The 16144-nt window shown below is 43.0% G+C and overlaps 1 protein-coding gene across 4 annotated transcripts in view; it reads right to left on the minus strand.

The window, feature by feature from the left end:
- RBM45 (RNA binding motif protein 45) overlaps positions 1 to 16144 on the minus strand; it is a 319897-nt gene that overhangs the window by 235178 nt on the left and 68575 nt on the right. For all 4 annotated transcript variants that reach the window (XM_078681508.1, XM_078681509.1, XM_078681511.1 and 1 more), the window contains exon 4: positions 8948 to 9067. In XM_078681508.1, coding sequence (XP_078537634.1) covers positions 8948 to 9067 — 120 coding nt within the window. The remainder of the gene's footprint in view (positions 1 to 8947; positions 9068 to 16144) is intronic.

Consider the following 16144-nt stretch of genomic DNA (forward strand, 5'->3'; position numbering starts at 1 on the left):
TCCTTGACGAGAGAAAGAACCAGAGGCAGGCTGTCTGTAAGAGGATTGATAGTACGGTTGTTTGTACGGAGATTGGTATTGGCGATTTGCTGGTTGGAATAGTTCCCTCTGGAGGTGTAACCACGGCCTCTTGCTCCTCTCTAAAGGTTCCCCTCCTGTATTGCAGGGTACCAAGGGATTTAGCTGTGTCCGTATCTGTCTTTATTGCCAGCAAAGCGTCATCGATGTGTTTTCCAAAAAGTGAATCCCCATCGTACGCCATGTCCAAGATTTTTCTTTGGACCTCAGGCCTAAAGGTGGTAGCCCGGAGCCAACCTTGACGCCTAAGTACTGCTGCTCCTGCCAATTGTCTGAAGTTGGTGTTTGAAATATCAAGGGCGCAATCCATGATTTCCGAAGCTGCCCTTTCTCCCTCCAGTACGATCCTGCGCACCTCTTGCTGATGATCCTCAGGGATCAAATCAAGGAATTCAGACAGATCGGAACACATCTGCCTATCATAACGGGCCAGGATAGCCAATGAATTTGCTGCTTTAATGGAGGCTGCTGCATTTGCAGAGAACTTCTTCCCAATGGCATCTAGTCTCCTGCCCTCCTTGTCAGGTGGTGTTGAAATGGGAACAGAAGGATTTTTCGACCTCTGTTGTGCAGCCTGTGCTATGACAGTCTGGTCGAGGGTGACCTATTAAACAAGATGGAGTATCCGATGGTGTTCGATACTTTCTCTATTCTTGGAAGGACCGCAGGAATGGAAGTGGGCGTTTTCATGATGTTGAGGCCCTCCTTCCATATATATTCAATAATGGGGATAGCCCTGGTAACTCTGCGATATCCCTCTTTAAAGTCATGCAAAAAGCAGTCAGACTGCTCAACTGTGACGGTCAGTTCAAATCTATTAGCAGCACGTTGCATAATATTGTGAAATCCGCCACTATCCTCAGGTGGAGAATCTGAAGGGCGGGGCGCAGGCGGTGAAGGCATAGGAATGACATAATCCTCCCATGGGTCTATAGGTGTATTATCCGGCAATTCGCCCTCTTCCCTGCCATCATCTTCATCATGAGAAGAAGTATCCGTGTCATCTTGAGGTGCAGGACCAGTATCCTGTCTCGGTGACAATGATGCTCGCGGTGACGGAGGCCTTGGCACGTCAACTGGGGTAGGCGGCACAACAGGTGCAACTGGAGTTGGAGGAAATCTCTGGCGATAGTCTGCCAACATAGCTTGTAAATCTTGAATTAAAGCAGATGGCAGATGACCAGTGTCCTCAGATCGAGGAGGTCTGGCATGGGGCGATTGATATGGCGTCGAGAAATCTTCATGCGTATAATGACCATGGACATCCTCCTCATCGTCCTCCTGATATTTGATATTCAATTGGGAAGGGCGACGGGCAATGCCAAAAGGACCGTCATCCTCTTGTCCTTCCTCTGAACCTTCCTCCACATATGTCTCCAAAAGGTGTGATGGTAAGAGTGGAGAAATGTGAGAATAATCTCGCCTCGGATACGTTTTCATTTGAAAATGCGTATATTGGATCTTTGTCGGAGGTGAACTGGACAACAGATGAGCAGATGTAGTCGATGACGATGAAGCCATCGTTATTGGATTCTCCGTCGACGGAAACCTCGATAACTTGTCCGTTGATAGAACTGTCGTCAATGGCAATGATTTTGCCGTCGACGGGGTCGTCAATGCTATCTTCGTCGACGAACCCTTCGCCGACGAGGTCGTCGATGGTGTCTTCGGCGCCGAGTCCTTCGTCGACTAGGCCGTCGATGGTGTCTTCGTCGACGAGGTCGTCGATGGTTTCTTGGTCGACGAGTCCTTCGTCGACGAGATCGTCGTCAGTGTCTTCGTCGACGACGATGTAGGCTTTGTCGACGGACCGGAAGTTTTAGTTGACGGGGCCGTCGTCGATGGAGACGTCGACGACGGGACAGTCGGCAACTTGTTTTTCATCGTCAAAGGCTTCACAGGCGATGACAACATTTTTACAGACATCAGAGGTGAGGTAATAGCCGAAGTGGTGACCGTAGAAGTAGTAGAAGTAGAAGTCAAAGTAGTAGTATGAACAGACACCAGAGAAACAGTCTTAGCCTGGGCTGTACTCACAGTTGTCATTTGTGAAGAAGACGATGCACTCTTTGAGGGTTCTGAGGCACTCTGAGAGGGTTTAAGTTTTTTCTTTTTCTCAGGAGAAGAGCCTTCCCTGGACCTGGCTCTCTTGCTGGAGGTAGAGGCCTTGTCCTCATCATCAGTGGAAGAAGATTTCAACCACAAAAGAACCCTTGCCTTTCTATCCCCGATTGTTTTAGGAGGGAAGGTACGGCAAATCCTACAGTCCTTCACAACATGTGAGGGGTGTAGACAATAAATGCAGTCAGAGTGCTGGTCATCCACATGGACCCTCTTCTTATAGCAGGTTCCACAAGCCTTGAAAAGAGCCTTCTTTTCAGACACTTTTGAGGAAAAAAGTAAAAAAACTGAGTAGGCACTCAGGGAGACTACTATTTCAGGTCTTTTTACATAATGATGTAGATAGGCTGCTAAGTTTTGAGGCCTAGTTAGGCATTTAGGCTTTTCCAGCCTACTACAAGAAATTTTTTAGGCACTGCTTTTGTATATTTTTATACCGTGGGACTCCCGCCTCGACGACAGGGAATGATTCAGGCATGTGAATCTATGAAAGATACCCCAATACTGGATAAAAAGTGTTTTTCTGGTGTCTATGGAACGTTTTGCTTTTATTACTGCTGGCTTTTTTGTACTGATAGCACATTGTATAAAGACAGTGTACATGTATTATATATGAGGTCCGAATTGATTTTTGCTAATTAAACTTATTGTAGTACACAATACAATACTTCTTTGGTCATGTGTGCTCGCTCTTTCTTTCCCATGTAAAATTCTGTGAAAATGCCCTCTCAACATTGGCACTTGAGACGGGACACGGCAAAACAGCCAGTACACAATTTGTTAACTCTGGCCACTGACAGCTTTCCATGCCAATACCGGTGCACTCGAGGATTGAGATTCTCAGGGCAGGTTCTGCACATTTGCGCTGAGCTGGGCGCTTACGCCCTCAGTTATTGAAGCGGTCAAAAATAAATCACCACTTTTGAAACTACATAGGAAATTCCCCTTTACTGAAGGGATCTAGAACTTTTACAGAGTAGCACAGTGAGGTTTCATTGACTTCATATGCCGTTGGTGGTGAAGGGACATTTCTAAGCATCATTGCAACCCATTTCTCATACATTGTAAAATAAATATTCTTGAATTGCTCTTCAACATTGCTTTGCTTACCAAGTGGCAAGCACTCTAACATGGAAAATGTTGCAGTGCCAAAGTCACTAAAGGGGTCGCCCAGCCTACTCTCAAGGAGATGTTTTAGATCTACACTAATTATGCTGAACACTTGGCAGACAAGGGTTTTTCAGAATCTAGTTTTTTTTATTATGTCCACTACAGAAGTTATGTTTTCCTGTAAAAATCTAAGAATGCAGTAGAGTGTACTTTTTCACATCACTATCAATATGCAACCAAAGATCCTCACATTTCTTGCCTTTGGCATTATCACTCAGCAAAAAGTCTGTAATCGGTTGCCACACGGATAATATAGCGTTCATAACCCCTTGGGCTGAGAACCATCAGCTAAGGGACACAGTTGGGATGACTGATGCCACAAAATAAACACAAAATGATGAATTTGTGTTTTAGTTCTTGTGCATAAGAAAACAGTCTACCAAAATGGACTAAAAAGTCAATAGCAGCCCTCATTAACTCTGAAGATTGTTATGATGATTTCAGCATACCATCTAACAAGTGGAAAGGATATCTTACAGGGAATCACTTCATCTCAGGTATAAATTTTGAGGTCATCACACTACATTTTCATATACGTAGCAGAATCACTGCAAATACAAACAATATCAATCCAATCTTTGTTGAACTTGGAAATAACCTTTTTTTGCAGAGCATTCCAAGTGACACTGCATTCCATGTTTTCTAAAAGTCTGGTGTTGTGTTTTCACCACTATCCCAGATGCTTGGTGATAGGTCGCGAGACCTAAAAAGAGCACTATCGATGCGCACAAGCGCATCGAGCGGAGCGAGAATTCAAGTAGCCAAAATCCTCATGAAACCACCAGCTTTTTGCTGGCGTTTTCATGAAGTTCACGTGAACCACGTGATCAAACACGAACGCGCATCAGCCTCCCTCCCTCCTAATTGCATTTGCCGCACAGCACATCAAAGGGCTTCGCCCAGCGTGCGCTCTGCGGCTTCTCGGCTTCTCCTCCCCTAATTAGTCATTTTCGCCGCTCTCCCCACTCGGGCCCCCTCCCCTGCCCGCCGTGTCGCATTTCTCCTCCCCCCTCCTTCTCTGCCTTCCTTTCCCGGCGCACGCATTTGTTTGTTACTTCTTAAAACCTCCCAAGGCATCTTAATTTACACAGCTGCCTTCCTTTCCCGGCGCACGCATTTGTTTGTTACTTCTTAAAACCTCCCAAGGCATCTTAATTTACACAGACGCTCATAAACTAGGCATTAGTTATTATTCTGAAGTTGAAACAAAGTCCGACTGCCTCATTTTAAGTTTTGAAAACATTCAGTCGTAGCCAGCACATTCAACTAGTGCGTTGCATTCATTCATGTTTTCTCTTTTATGGCTTCAAATGTTGTGATCCACAGCCAGACACGCTTACGTGGAGACATCACCTTTCGGAAGCCCAGTTTCCACAGATCAATTCAAAAATAGGGACAATTAAGCGCCGATAGCTCCGTATACCAAACACTCAGTAAAATGTAAATAAAAGGTGGCGAAAGAAAAAATGAAGGGCATTTAACACTCGCCAGCTTGGTTATAACGGAAGATCGTCAGCCGGATAAACCCTACATACTACACATCTGTTGTTCCTATGTATAACGTCATTTTCAACGAAAGGCATAGTCGGAATTCAATTCACAGTTATTCTCACAGACTACCTGCAAGCAATGTGACTTCTATGATTAACTCCTGCGGTCAGAATAAATCAAGAAAATGTATTCACCCACAGCGCTCTCGTTTCCCTCTCAGAAAATTTTCAACAAGCATTGGCATTGCCAATAGGTCTCGCTTGTGGGACCTTATAAGTATTTAGTTTTGCAGCACAATATCCTTGGTGCAACAAGGATATTGTCCTTGTTGCACCAAGGATATTGTGCTGCAAAACTAAATACTTATAAGGTCCCACAAGCGAGACCTATTGGCTATGCCAATGCTTGTTACATATACTTGTCATTATACCTTGCATTGATTGTGAAATGCCTGAGGTGTTACCATTTCACCTACTATTAATACTGACCCACTAGAAACTGGGGGCTGATGTATTAAGGGTTTTTACCCATTCTCTGTGGGCAAATGTGATGCCACATATTAGGAAAGATTCTAATGAAACCAGCTATTTTACCCACCAGTGAAAGAATCACACGCAGCCAAAATATCAAATAGGATTTTGATATTTCCTGATTCTCTACAGTGTATAAAATTAAAAACCTAAAACATGCTGCTAAACCTTGCATCTTTAGACCAAAGACCACAAAACTGAAAAAAGCAAAAGTAAGAAGAAACCATATTTTAGTGGAATACCCCTAAACAACAAAACTCAAGCAGAACAATGTTAGGCCAGTCTTTCTTACTGCTAGCTTGTATACCAAATTTACATTGAATTGGCCCCTTCAAGAAGAAAATAAATGACTTTTTCCTTTATTGAAGGGCATTTAGTTTGTGGTTATGCAGGTTTTTTTCAGTGTATATATGTTGTCACTGGTGAGGGCTATTTCTCTGTCAGTGTGGTTTTATCAGTTATTATAGGTTTAAACCTAAAACCCCACATCTTAGCTATATCTGAATGTTCAGAAGCAGCGTTTAAAGAAGCTTCAGATGGTTCAAAATTCAGCTGCACCTCTATTGCTCAACATCCCCAGGCACAAAGCAGTAATTTAAGGAAATCCGCAATCTGCATTGGCTCCCTGTTCCTCAGCGTACTAAGCTCAAGGCACTGTGTCTCACCTATAAAGCTTCGAATGTCACAGGCCCTTGTTTTCTCCAGAATCTTTTTGAATGGTACCAACCGACCAGACACCTACGTTCCGCGGGGGCTAGATTTCTTACAGTCCCCAGAATTCGTACTGTGCACTGGGGTGGCCGTAGTTTTCACTACCCGCACCTCTAAACTTTGGAACTCCCTTCCAATGGAACGCTAGCTCCTTTAGTGAGTTTTAGGAGAAAGTTAAAGACCTGGCTGTTTCAGGACTAGACGCTAAACATACTTACTGTGATCTTCAGCACCAAGACACCTCCGGGTATTTGTGCGCTCTTACAAATCCCATTAACATGAGGGTGACTGAAACACCACCCTCATACAAATGTGATGACCTGTTCTACAAAGGAGTCCATAATTAATCTTAGTTCTACGGTTTTCTGGGTCCTAAATAAAATAGCATTTACATGAAAAATGTAAAGAAATGATCACAAATGTGAAAACATAATTCTCCATCCAAAACCTTTTTTGAGTGATGGGTGATGGAACAGTTTGTGGGTAAATTAGCATCATCAATTGCAAAGATGAAATCCCTGTAGGCTTGATTAGTACACCTAGAGTTGAATGTTGCTTGACCAACACACCGTCTAAAAACAAGTGGCTGAAAATTCTACAACTTGCAAGATATGGTCGATGTCATTACATGGCAGGCTGAATTACTTCTATTTACTGAAGTTGGGATTCCATCCAAATTAGGAAGGCATGGAAGGGGTTAATGGACATGAGTAGGGCAATTTTTTATGGTACTAAAGCAGTGTGTGGCAGCGCAAAGTCATTTACATTAGGCAGATTTTCTAGTGAAATTTCTACTAAAATCTCGCGGATATGCAGTTTAACTAAAAACTACTATAATGCACACAAATGATATATGTAAAATTGTGTTTCAGTGAATATCAATTGTGAATTACCAAAAAGTGTCTTGATTCGTTTTGATCCTATTAAAGTTTTGCTTCCTACACACGTCAGAATTACAAAATAATGTGAATCATTTGGGCTTTCCCCAACTGCTGAATGTGTACAGTTCATTTTCTGGTATTTACCTTTTGTGCGACATCCTACTGCCTTTCCTAGTGCCCTCTCAGTACCCCAACACGATGGTCACATAATTCACTTTACTTTTCATTCTCTGGCTGTAAAGTGAGAGGAGTTTGGAAACACTAAAACCTATGTAAAAAAATACATAAGCAGCAATTTGGCAGCAGACATACGGCCAGATTCATCATACTAAAATCGTCTCGCAAAGGGCCAGATTCTCAGAATCTGGCCCTTTGCGAGCACAATTTTTGCATTTGGGATTCATCATCCCAAATGCAAAAATCGCTATACTAGAAATCGCTATATTGCGAAGAATCGCCTTTAAGGAATCTCAATTAGAGATTCTTTAAATGCTATTCATGAACCTTTTTGAAATTGCGAATTCGCAATATGGGACCGCTATTTACCGCGAAGTCGGACTTCGTGGTAAATAGCGAAAACTTATAAAAATGCACTTTAGTGCATTTTTCCAAGTTGTAGGTTACACACACACGTCCTTTGGACGTGTGTGTGCAACATCAGTCCACAATTTCATTTCAGGGGTGCTACAGGGTGTCCTTTGGACACCCCTGGCACCCTTGAAATCGCTTCCTTATTTGCGATTAGCACTTTGCTAATCGCAAATAAGGAAGCAATAGAAATCGCAATTAATATTGCGATTACTACATGAATCCCGTTTTGCGAGTCTTTAATAGCGATTACTTAATAATCGCTATTAAGGACTCGCAAAATGGGACAATGATGAATCTGGGGGATAATCTGACATCTGATCTCTGTCTTTGAAGCGCAGCAAATGTGACAAGATAAATTCAGAATTTAAAGGCATCTTTGTTTATTATTTGGACTTTCACGACCTACCTAAAATTGGCTTGATCACAACCTGCAGTTACAACACTGGATTAGAATATACCTGTAACACGAGTCAAGTAATCAGAAAGCACCAACAAATAAAAATAAATCCATCTTCAATCTTTCATAATGGGTAACAAAAAGGCGTAGGAGTGGAGTTTAAGTCACTTAAGTACGGGCAATCCACTTCTTACACAGAAATTGCTCATCACCTCAAAATCAAAGAATTAGGTCCTAATATTAAAGATAAAAACAATGTACCACAAAAAAGTGATAATCCATGCTTGCTTAAATTAGCTGGAAAACAAAAACAGAAAAGAAATAACCAGCATTTTCCAAACACTCTACCCACAGCAACGGGTACATTGATCATCTTTCATCAGCATTAATGTCAGGAACGTTTGAAAAGAGACATTCTCACAGCTGCACCTCGTTGGATAATAATTCGAGGCCTTAGAAAACATTGTAAACACTATGATCAAAAGTACTGGCTGCCATCTAGAAGAGTACTTACGAGCGTCTGTTTGCCCCTACATAAAAGCTTTAAAAGAGAGGGCGACCACAAACAGCAGTTTGTCCATCTGCAGAAAAACATCGATTGGAGAACCTGGGACTAAATGCAATACAAAAGACACAGGAAAAGCTGCTGCTGTTCGAAAATCCTGTAGAACATAACTCCAAGCTGTATAGCCTTATTTTGAAAGGCACTAAAATATTTTTCTTTTCAAAATAACAAGCTGCGGCTAAAATTAGCCATTAAGTTGATGATACCCTTGCCTTTAATTTTAATGATTTATATTATTACAAAAAGGACAGAGTCGTCAAAGTTCAACATTTTAGAAACTCTTACCTAAATTCCTCACTTGTAGTGGCTACAAATTAAAATGATAGGACTATTTAAGTCAATACTCCTATGCAAGCAAAGAGGCACTATTTCTGAAGCAAAGTCCAATTATCACATGCATCTAGTTACTTACCATACGGATACATGCTGACTGTATGATCGTGTAAGGAAGGTTCAGGTCTTAAACTGCCATAATAATCATTCTCAGGTGCTGTAGTCTTATTCTTCGGTTCAGCCAAAATTGCCTTAAAACCTGTGGATGGATCAAGAACACTTAACAGTTGCAAGGCACACATTATCCTGAAAGGGAGGCACTGATAATGCTTAGAAAGGGAAAACACAAGCTTCTATCTTTGAAGCCATTGACAAAATTACTCACCGTGTTTTCTATACAGTCAAGACTTACCCAGCACTTACACTGAGCAACAACATCAAAATACCTTCATTATCATCTCATACTGGTGGATCGAGTTAGTCAGTTTTACATGACAGATCTAGCTGGAGTAGTTTAAGAATCTAGCATTGATCAACTGCAAACGTTTTTCACGCACAGTAAATAAAGCCTGAAATAATGCAAAATGTTATGAGTCAATGATGGAGTATTCTGTACCACATCTGAGTTAGTTTTTCTTCTGTTGAGGCTGCAAAAAGTACTTGAACATCAAACACTTTGCTGTTAAATGAAAACAGCACTTTAGTAATCTATTAACATATTTTGCTACAAAGTATGATCAAAAAGTATAAAGTACAAAACACAGTATGACATCTAAAAACTAACACAGAGACTGGATAAAATGGCTATTGCTGCTGGGCAACTCACCCAAAACAGAAAAACAAAGGCAAAAAAAAAAAAAATCTAAATGAACTGTACCCACACCCAAGCCATGCTATGCTATGCAGGATACCATAGTCAGAACACGGAGCATAATAGGCACTAAATCAAGAAAGTAAAGGAGGGATTAGGTAGGAGGCTAAACTCGGAAATATGAAACATCTGTCCTTTAATTATTCTCTACACCGTTGAGAGATTTGTGAAATAATCATTTATTATTTTAATAGCAAGCAGCTCTTAGGCCAGTCCTGTACCCACCTCATAAATATAAATACTTCTGACAATTCTGGATCACTCCTCTTTCCATTCTTTCAATTCATGTTATGGCTAGAAGTGCACTCATGCCAATTCCTAAGAGACAACAGAAAGTCATAGGCGGAAATTCTAAGAAGAGTAATACAGACGAAGCTTTGCAGCTGTTCAGTTCCAGAAACCGATATGCATTGCCAAGATGTTTAGGGCCTAATTACGAGTCTGGCAGTCCAAGGGACCACCGAACCGTTGGTGGAGGAGCAGTGGCGGTCGTGGACCACCGCCCGCACCAGTGGTTCAACTGCCGCTGTATGAATGTGGCGTTCGAACCGTGAGGGGACCTCCGCAACAGCCGGAGATTCGCAATCCCAAGCAGTGGCGCAGCGGTCCTGAGGCCTCATAATGCTTGGCAGTGCCGCAGCGGCACCGCTAAGCATATGAAGTTTCCTCCTCGCCTCACCTTTCAGGGCGGTGAACCCACGGTGAAAAGGGAGGCTAAAACAAAGGGGGCCCTAGTGTGCCCCCTCGTGTCTTTGGGCCTGGTGTGCCCCCCTGTGCACATGCACGGATTTAATAGTCCGTGCAGAAGGAACAGCCTTTGACGTTCCCATTACTGTGCCTTTTTGAAGGGCACAGTTGTGGGAACACCAAAGGACCACCCGCCAGACTCCAAAAATATTTGTAATCAGGCGGGGTCGGTGGCGGTGAGCTGTGGCTGCGCAGAGTGGCCCGCTCCTGCACAGTCAAAGTCGTAATCTGGCATTTAGTCTTTGGGAAGTACTGGGATTAGTCTCTCTGCCCCCACTTCAACAATTTAAATGTTTTTGCTAATTCCATTCAGCGCCCACTAATATAAATAGAGCTCAGAAGGAGGGTAATGGATGAAAAAAGAATCTGCTGAAAAGTGCAGGAAGTTAGGTTATTTTCCGTACGTTAAAAATACATTATATTAAGAACAAAGAAGGGAACTCTTTTAGAGTTAACATCTCATAACTACGTCATTCTTTTTTATTTTTTTTATTTTTTTATTTTAACAGTAAGACAAGAGTAGGCATTACAAACATCAGGCGTCAAACAATACAATGCGGGAAGAGACAGGCGGGGATTATGCATACAGGAATCATCATAAGGAACCCACGTTGAATCACGACTATACACAACAATTAGGAGAAATAACCAGTCTAAGATACGATCGAAAACAACCCCGCCACATCCTCCCCCATACGCAACGATACAGGATAATTAAGGCTAATATAGACACCCGAGCAAGAAAGGATCCGTGAAGAATAAACAGTCCACTTCTCGTAAAAGGAAAAAAGGAAAGACAAAAGGGCCATAGAACAAAACAAAGGAAAAACAAAAAACCCCTCCCCTAACCCCCCACCCTACACCCCTGCAATGGCTACGGGCTAACCCACTAGCAGCGTGCCTGTCGCCCAAGAGCTACCCTAAAAGAAGGGAAAGAGAGAAAAAGTGGAGGAGGAGAAACCAAACACTCCCGGTCTCCTGTGCCCCCCGCCAACAGCGACCACCCCAGACGCAATAAAGCCAACATTTCAGCAAAATATTCAAACCAGTCGGGGGAGTATAGTCAATGGCCACCCAACTCCCGTTACACTATAGGCACAACCCCGGCATTGCTGAAAACTATAATATCGGATCGAAGCAGTAAAATTCAGCCCTGGCCAGTACGATCTTCCTTAAGAGTCTCCTTCCCTCGAGCCGCCATCTTGAGAAAAAAGGCAAAGCGTCCATGAGAGTTCTCGGCAATGCAGTAGAGTCGAGTACAGGATAAATGTTCACGAATAAGACAATGAAATGCCTCCAGGAACAGCACATGTCCCACAAAGTCACTGATGAACTAGTTATCACACTGGAGAGCGTCCATAGATGTAGCATGAGGAAACAGAATCGAGCAGGAGACGCTGGCATTAAACACAGGCTTGAGGGTCATTGATTCGAACCGCCAGGGCTCAGGAAAGCCGGTATCGGCACAGGGACCTCGAGTCCAGACATTCGATGCCCCGCTGGCACTACGGCCCGCGGAGAACTCAGCAGAGGGTCGTCCTCCGGTTCCAGGATATCGTCCACTTTCACGATCAGTGTCCGGAACACAGCGCTAGTACGTGAATGGAGCGCCTCAATGGCGGCCATGACGGCCCGCAGCGATGGCGTGCCTTCCATCCGCTCCGTCCCCTCTCAGTAGGCGGCAGAGCCGGATTTGAACCCCGGAGGCCGGCTACTCCGGGGTAACAGGCCACGCAAGTCAAATATCAAACAGTGGGCGCTCCTCGTATAGCAGAACACACCTTTGCCGTCAGCGAGGGCCCCGTCCCGTCGGCCCCGGGAGGTCAGCAAGGTCTTCGGGCACCAGACCCCCACCACGGCATCCGGTGGAACACGTTGGTGTGTCCTCGGTGTAGATCGATCACAGGACCTTCACCAAAAAGCAGCAATTCAAGGCACACTTCGGGGGATCGGGCTCAGTCCAGGTCTCACGGCCGTTGTTGATCACTTCCAGACCAGATAGGTTAGAAATCGAGGTCCCGGCTTCCACACGATGTTAGGCCGAAAATGGAGACACGGCATATCTTCGTCGACCGATGAGGTAGAAAACTCGGGATTGCACCGGTAGAAGCAGCAAAACTTCATAAACAAGGGGATCAGGTGTGAAGTCAGGATTGAAGGCAGGATATTCGAGCTGCTGGCGGAGGTCGGCGGAGCCGGGAGCTTACGCGGCCATCTTGGTTGCTGGCGTAGCTCCTCCTCAACTACGTCATTATTAATTATGATATTAAAATCTATTGTAAGTTATTTTTTCTGTAGTGTGAAGAGATTTTGAGGGTTTGCTTTTCAGGGGCAGTGAGTTTCATTGGAGAGTCATTTGATGGATGTGCTCAATCTAGAAACAAAGTAGTATTGTCTGGCTTTGCCATTTTTTTTCCACTGATGTAATCGGTTAGTGAGGATTTTCCTGCTCACCAAGAAAAATAGCTGGGTTGTCACATCAGGATAACAATCTCCAGTATGGTAATAACCTGCTTTCTGGTTTGATCAAAGTCCATATCCACAATTATATACACTGCTGGATCCATTTGCTCATACCATGCTACTTTATCATGCCAAAGCTAACCGTACCATTCTGGAAATTTTGGCTGAACATATAACTGCATATTCACTTTTGAAACTAACTTGCCATACTGAACAAGTGTGCAATCTTTATGAAACTTCAGTAGACCAGACATTGAGGGCCTGATTCACAAAGGGAAACGTATCATTTTAGTGTAACTTATTTTACTATTTTGTCTTTACTATTCATAAATTAAGAGTTTCATTTTACTACTGGTAATTTTACGACTGCAGAGACTTCACAGTTGAGGCGGAAAATTCTAATAAAAAAAGATAGGCCTGTTCTATAGCCCAGCCTATCTCCGCACATAAATGATAGGCCTGCCCTATCTTTTTATGTGCAGTTCTATGCCCGGACTGCAGAGTCTCCGAAGTCATAAAATTAAAACTAGTAAAATTAAAACTTGTGGCTTGTGTAAGTTTACCTTTGTGAAGCAGGTCTAAAGTGTAATACTTTTACCATACACTTCGACTACCAACCCTAGACGTGCAAATTAATTTTCAAAATTATTGTATGTACAGTCTACAAAATTATTTCCCCAAATGAACATAATTGATCCATTTGTTTCATGGGGGTGGTTAGAGCACTAGCTCCAACTCTTGGGGAGAGGGGAGACGAGCAGTGCTGTATTACAATGATGCCTTTTCTACAATTTCTACTATTAAAATACTAGGCTGACTTTTTTTTTTTAAAGATAAGCACTTTTTCTAATAAGTTTACACTTGGCACGGCTTTAGGCATTCAAGTATGTCTCCACCCAAGTCAAAATCAAAGTCAAATTTAGCTTTATTCGGTTAAAAATTTTAAAACCATCAACGCATACACAGTAAATTCCTTTTCACAGTTAATCATGTCACTGGATCCTAAATTACACAACAAAGTATATTACAGTATACATTGGTAAATACATATTTACAATAAAAATGTTTAACCCCCAAACAGAAAATTATTAATATTTAAAATTCAAATTCCAGGATTTTTCACATACAGTTTTAAAAACTAATAAACTACGTGCAAAAATTACAAAAAAGGGGGGTAGTTATGGTAGTTATGGTAGCAGCATTTTCTTGCGACATCTCACAGCCCTTGTGATGTAACTGGCCACCCCGAAAAATATCACAACAGATCCTAACATTTTCAAATAAACCAGAGCTGGTCGAGCCTGTTCAAGATTACACCCTCTTAATAATGGGAGGATGAATATCTTTCGTTGCGAAGCATAACATTTGCAAAAAAAGATCATATGAAGGGCATCTTGTTCCGACTTATTGTCACACGGGCACGGCCCCAACATCCCACTTTTAGCAAATCCCCTGGGGAAAGATAACAGCCAAGGCAACAAACCATGTTTAAATCTTAGCAATACGAACAGGTGGAATGGCTTATTTATATATGTCAAGTACGGCTGGATCTCTCTCCCCGTGCTTAACATAACAAATTCTCACAGAAGGTTTAGCCAATTCCACCTCTTCCCTCTGTACCTTCAACCTATTTAGATACTGGGATTTCACTGCCTTAATCATGATTTTACTTAGGGCCCTGGGGTTTGTAAACAAGTCGGGGCTACCCATTAAGTCTGCTTGCGTTTTAATATATTGGCACCATGGTATTGCCAAGGCCTTATCTAGGGACAGGCAATCTTGTATAATTAATTGGTTTAAATTCGGCGCTTTCTGTGCCCAGATTCTCAGCCACCCTAATAACGGAGCTACCGCAATCTGGTCCGAAATATAACCAGCCCCCAGATCTTCATGCACATTAAAAGATGCTACGGATTGAGGGAGCAATAAAACTTTCCTAAATAAAGACGTTTTCTGCCGTTTGGATCTCACTTGAGTTAGTGTAGCCCCACACCTCACTTCCATACAGCACCATAGGCAAACACTTAGCGTTATAAATTTTCCTAATGGCCGGTAATGGCTTACAGCCTAAACGTTTAGCAAAGCCCAACAGGGCCCCCGTCGCCCTCGCTAATGTGTTCTTTCAATGCGCGCTGCATAACCCATGATCTTCTATTATCAAAAACTATACCCAAGTATGGGAAGGTGGGTACTTTTACGGAGTTCCAACACCTTGCAGACAAACGATGCCCCTTTCGCCCGTCTACTGCCTAGCGACATCGCATGTGATTTTTTAAAATTAGTTTTTAAATCCAAGAAGTCCATAAAATTAATAAAGCAGTCTAACAGGGATTGTAAGCCACGTGCAGTCCTAGCTACTAGTACAGCATCATCTGCATAAAGTAATGCAGGTATCATTTTATGACCAACTCTGGGAATGTCCTTACATGATAAAATCAAGGCTTCGCCCAACTTATTTATATAGTGTAAATAATAGAGGAGCAAGGATACAGCCTTGCCTTACTCCTCGCTTTACCGACCAAGCATCTGTCAGACTCCAGTCCTCGTTGTAGCGAACTGCTGCACTTGTGTCTTTATGCATGACGGTTAGGAAGGATATCAGCACAGGCTCTAGTCCTATATCAGACAGGGCACTCCAGAGTTTCTGGCGATTTACAAGGTCGAAAGCAGTGGACAAATCCATAAAAGCTAGATGTATATCCCCCTGCTTGGCAACCGTGTACTTCCCTATAAGAAGATGTAAGTTGAGGCACTGCCCAACAGTACCTCTTCCCTTTCTAAACCCGTACTGCAAGTCAGAAATAACTGCATTCACTTCCAACCAAACTGTCAAACGTTCCAAGCTTACTTTCCCCATTATTTTTGCAGTTGAGTCCAGAAGAGAGATTGGCCGATAACATGCCGGGTACTCTTGAACCCTTTTTAAAAATAGGGACAATGACTGCTTTGCCCCAGGACACTGGGGAACCCACTATGGTAGCTGCATTAAAAACGGAGGTTAAAAACTTTGCCCATAAATGCGAGTCTGCTCTATCAAAATCTGCCGGAACCCCGTCCGGACCGGGTGCTTTCCCATGTGCGGTGGACTCAATGGCCTTCAACACTTCCTCTTCTGAGAATACTATCTTCCCTAACTGGGTGTGATCACTGATACGCGGAAGATAGATTGCTTGATCCACCGTAGAGGCCTCCGTAATGCTCCACCCAGATAAGTGGGTGGAGCATTACGAGAGATAAGGCAATCCTGATTTGAGT

Source organism: Lissotriton helveticus, chromosome 3_1 (genome assembly GCF_964261635.1).
Source record: "Lissotriton helveticus chromosome 3_1, aLisHel1.1, whole genome shotgun sequence".
In the NCBI taxonomy this organism is placed as follows: Eukaryota; Metazoa; Chordata; class Amphibia; order Caudata; family Salamandridae; genus Lissotriton; species Lissotriton helveticus.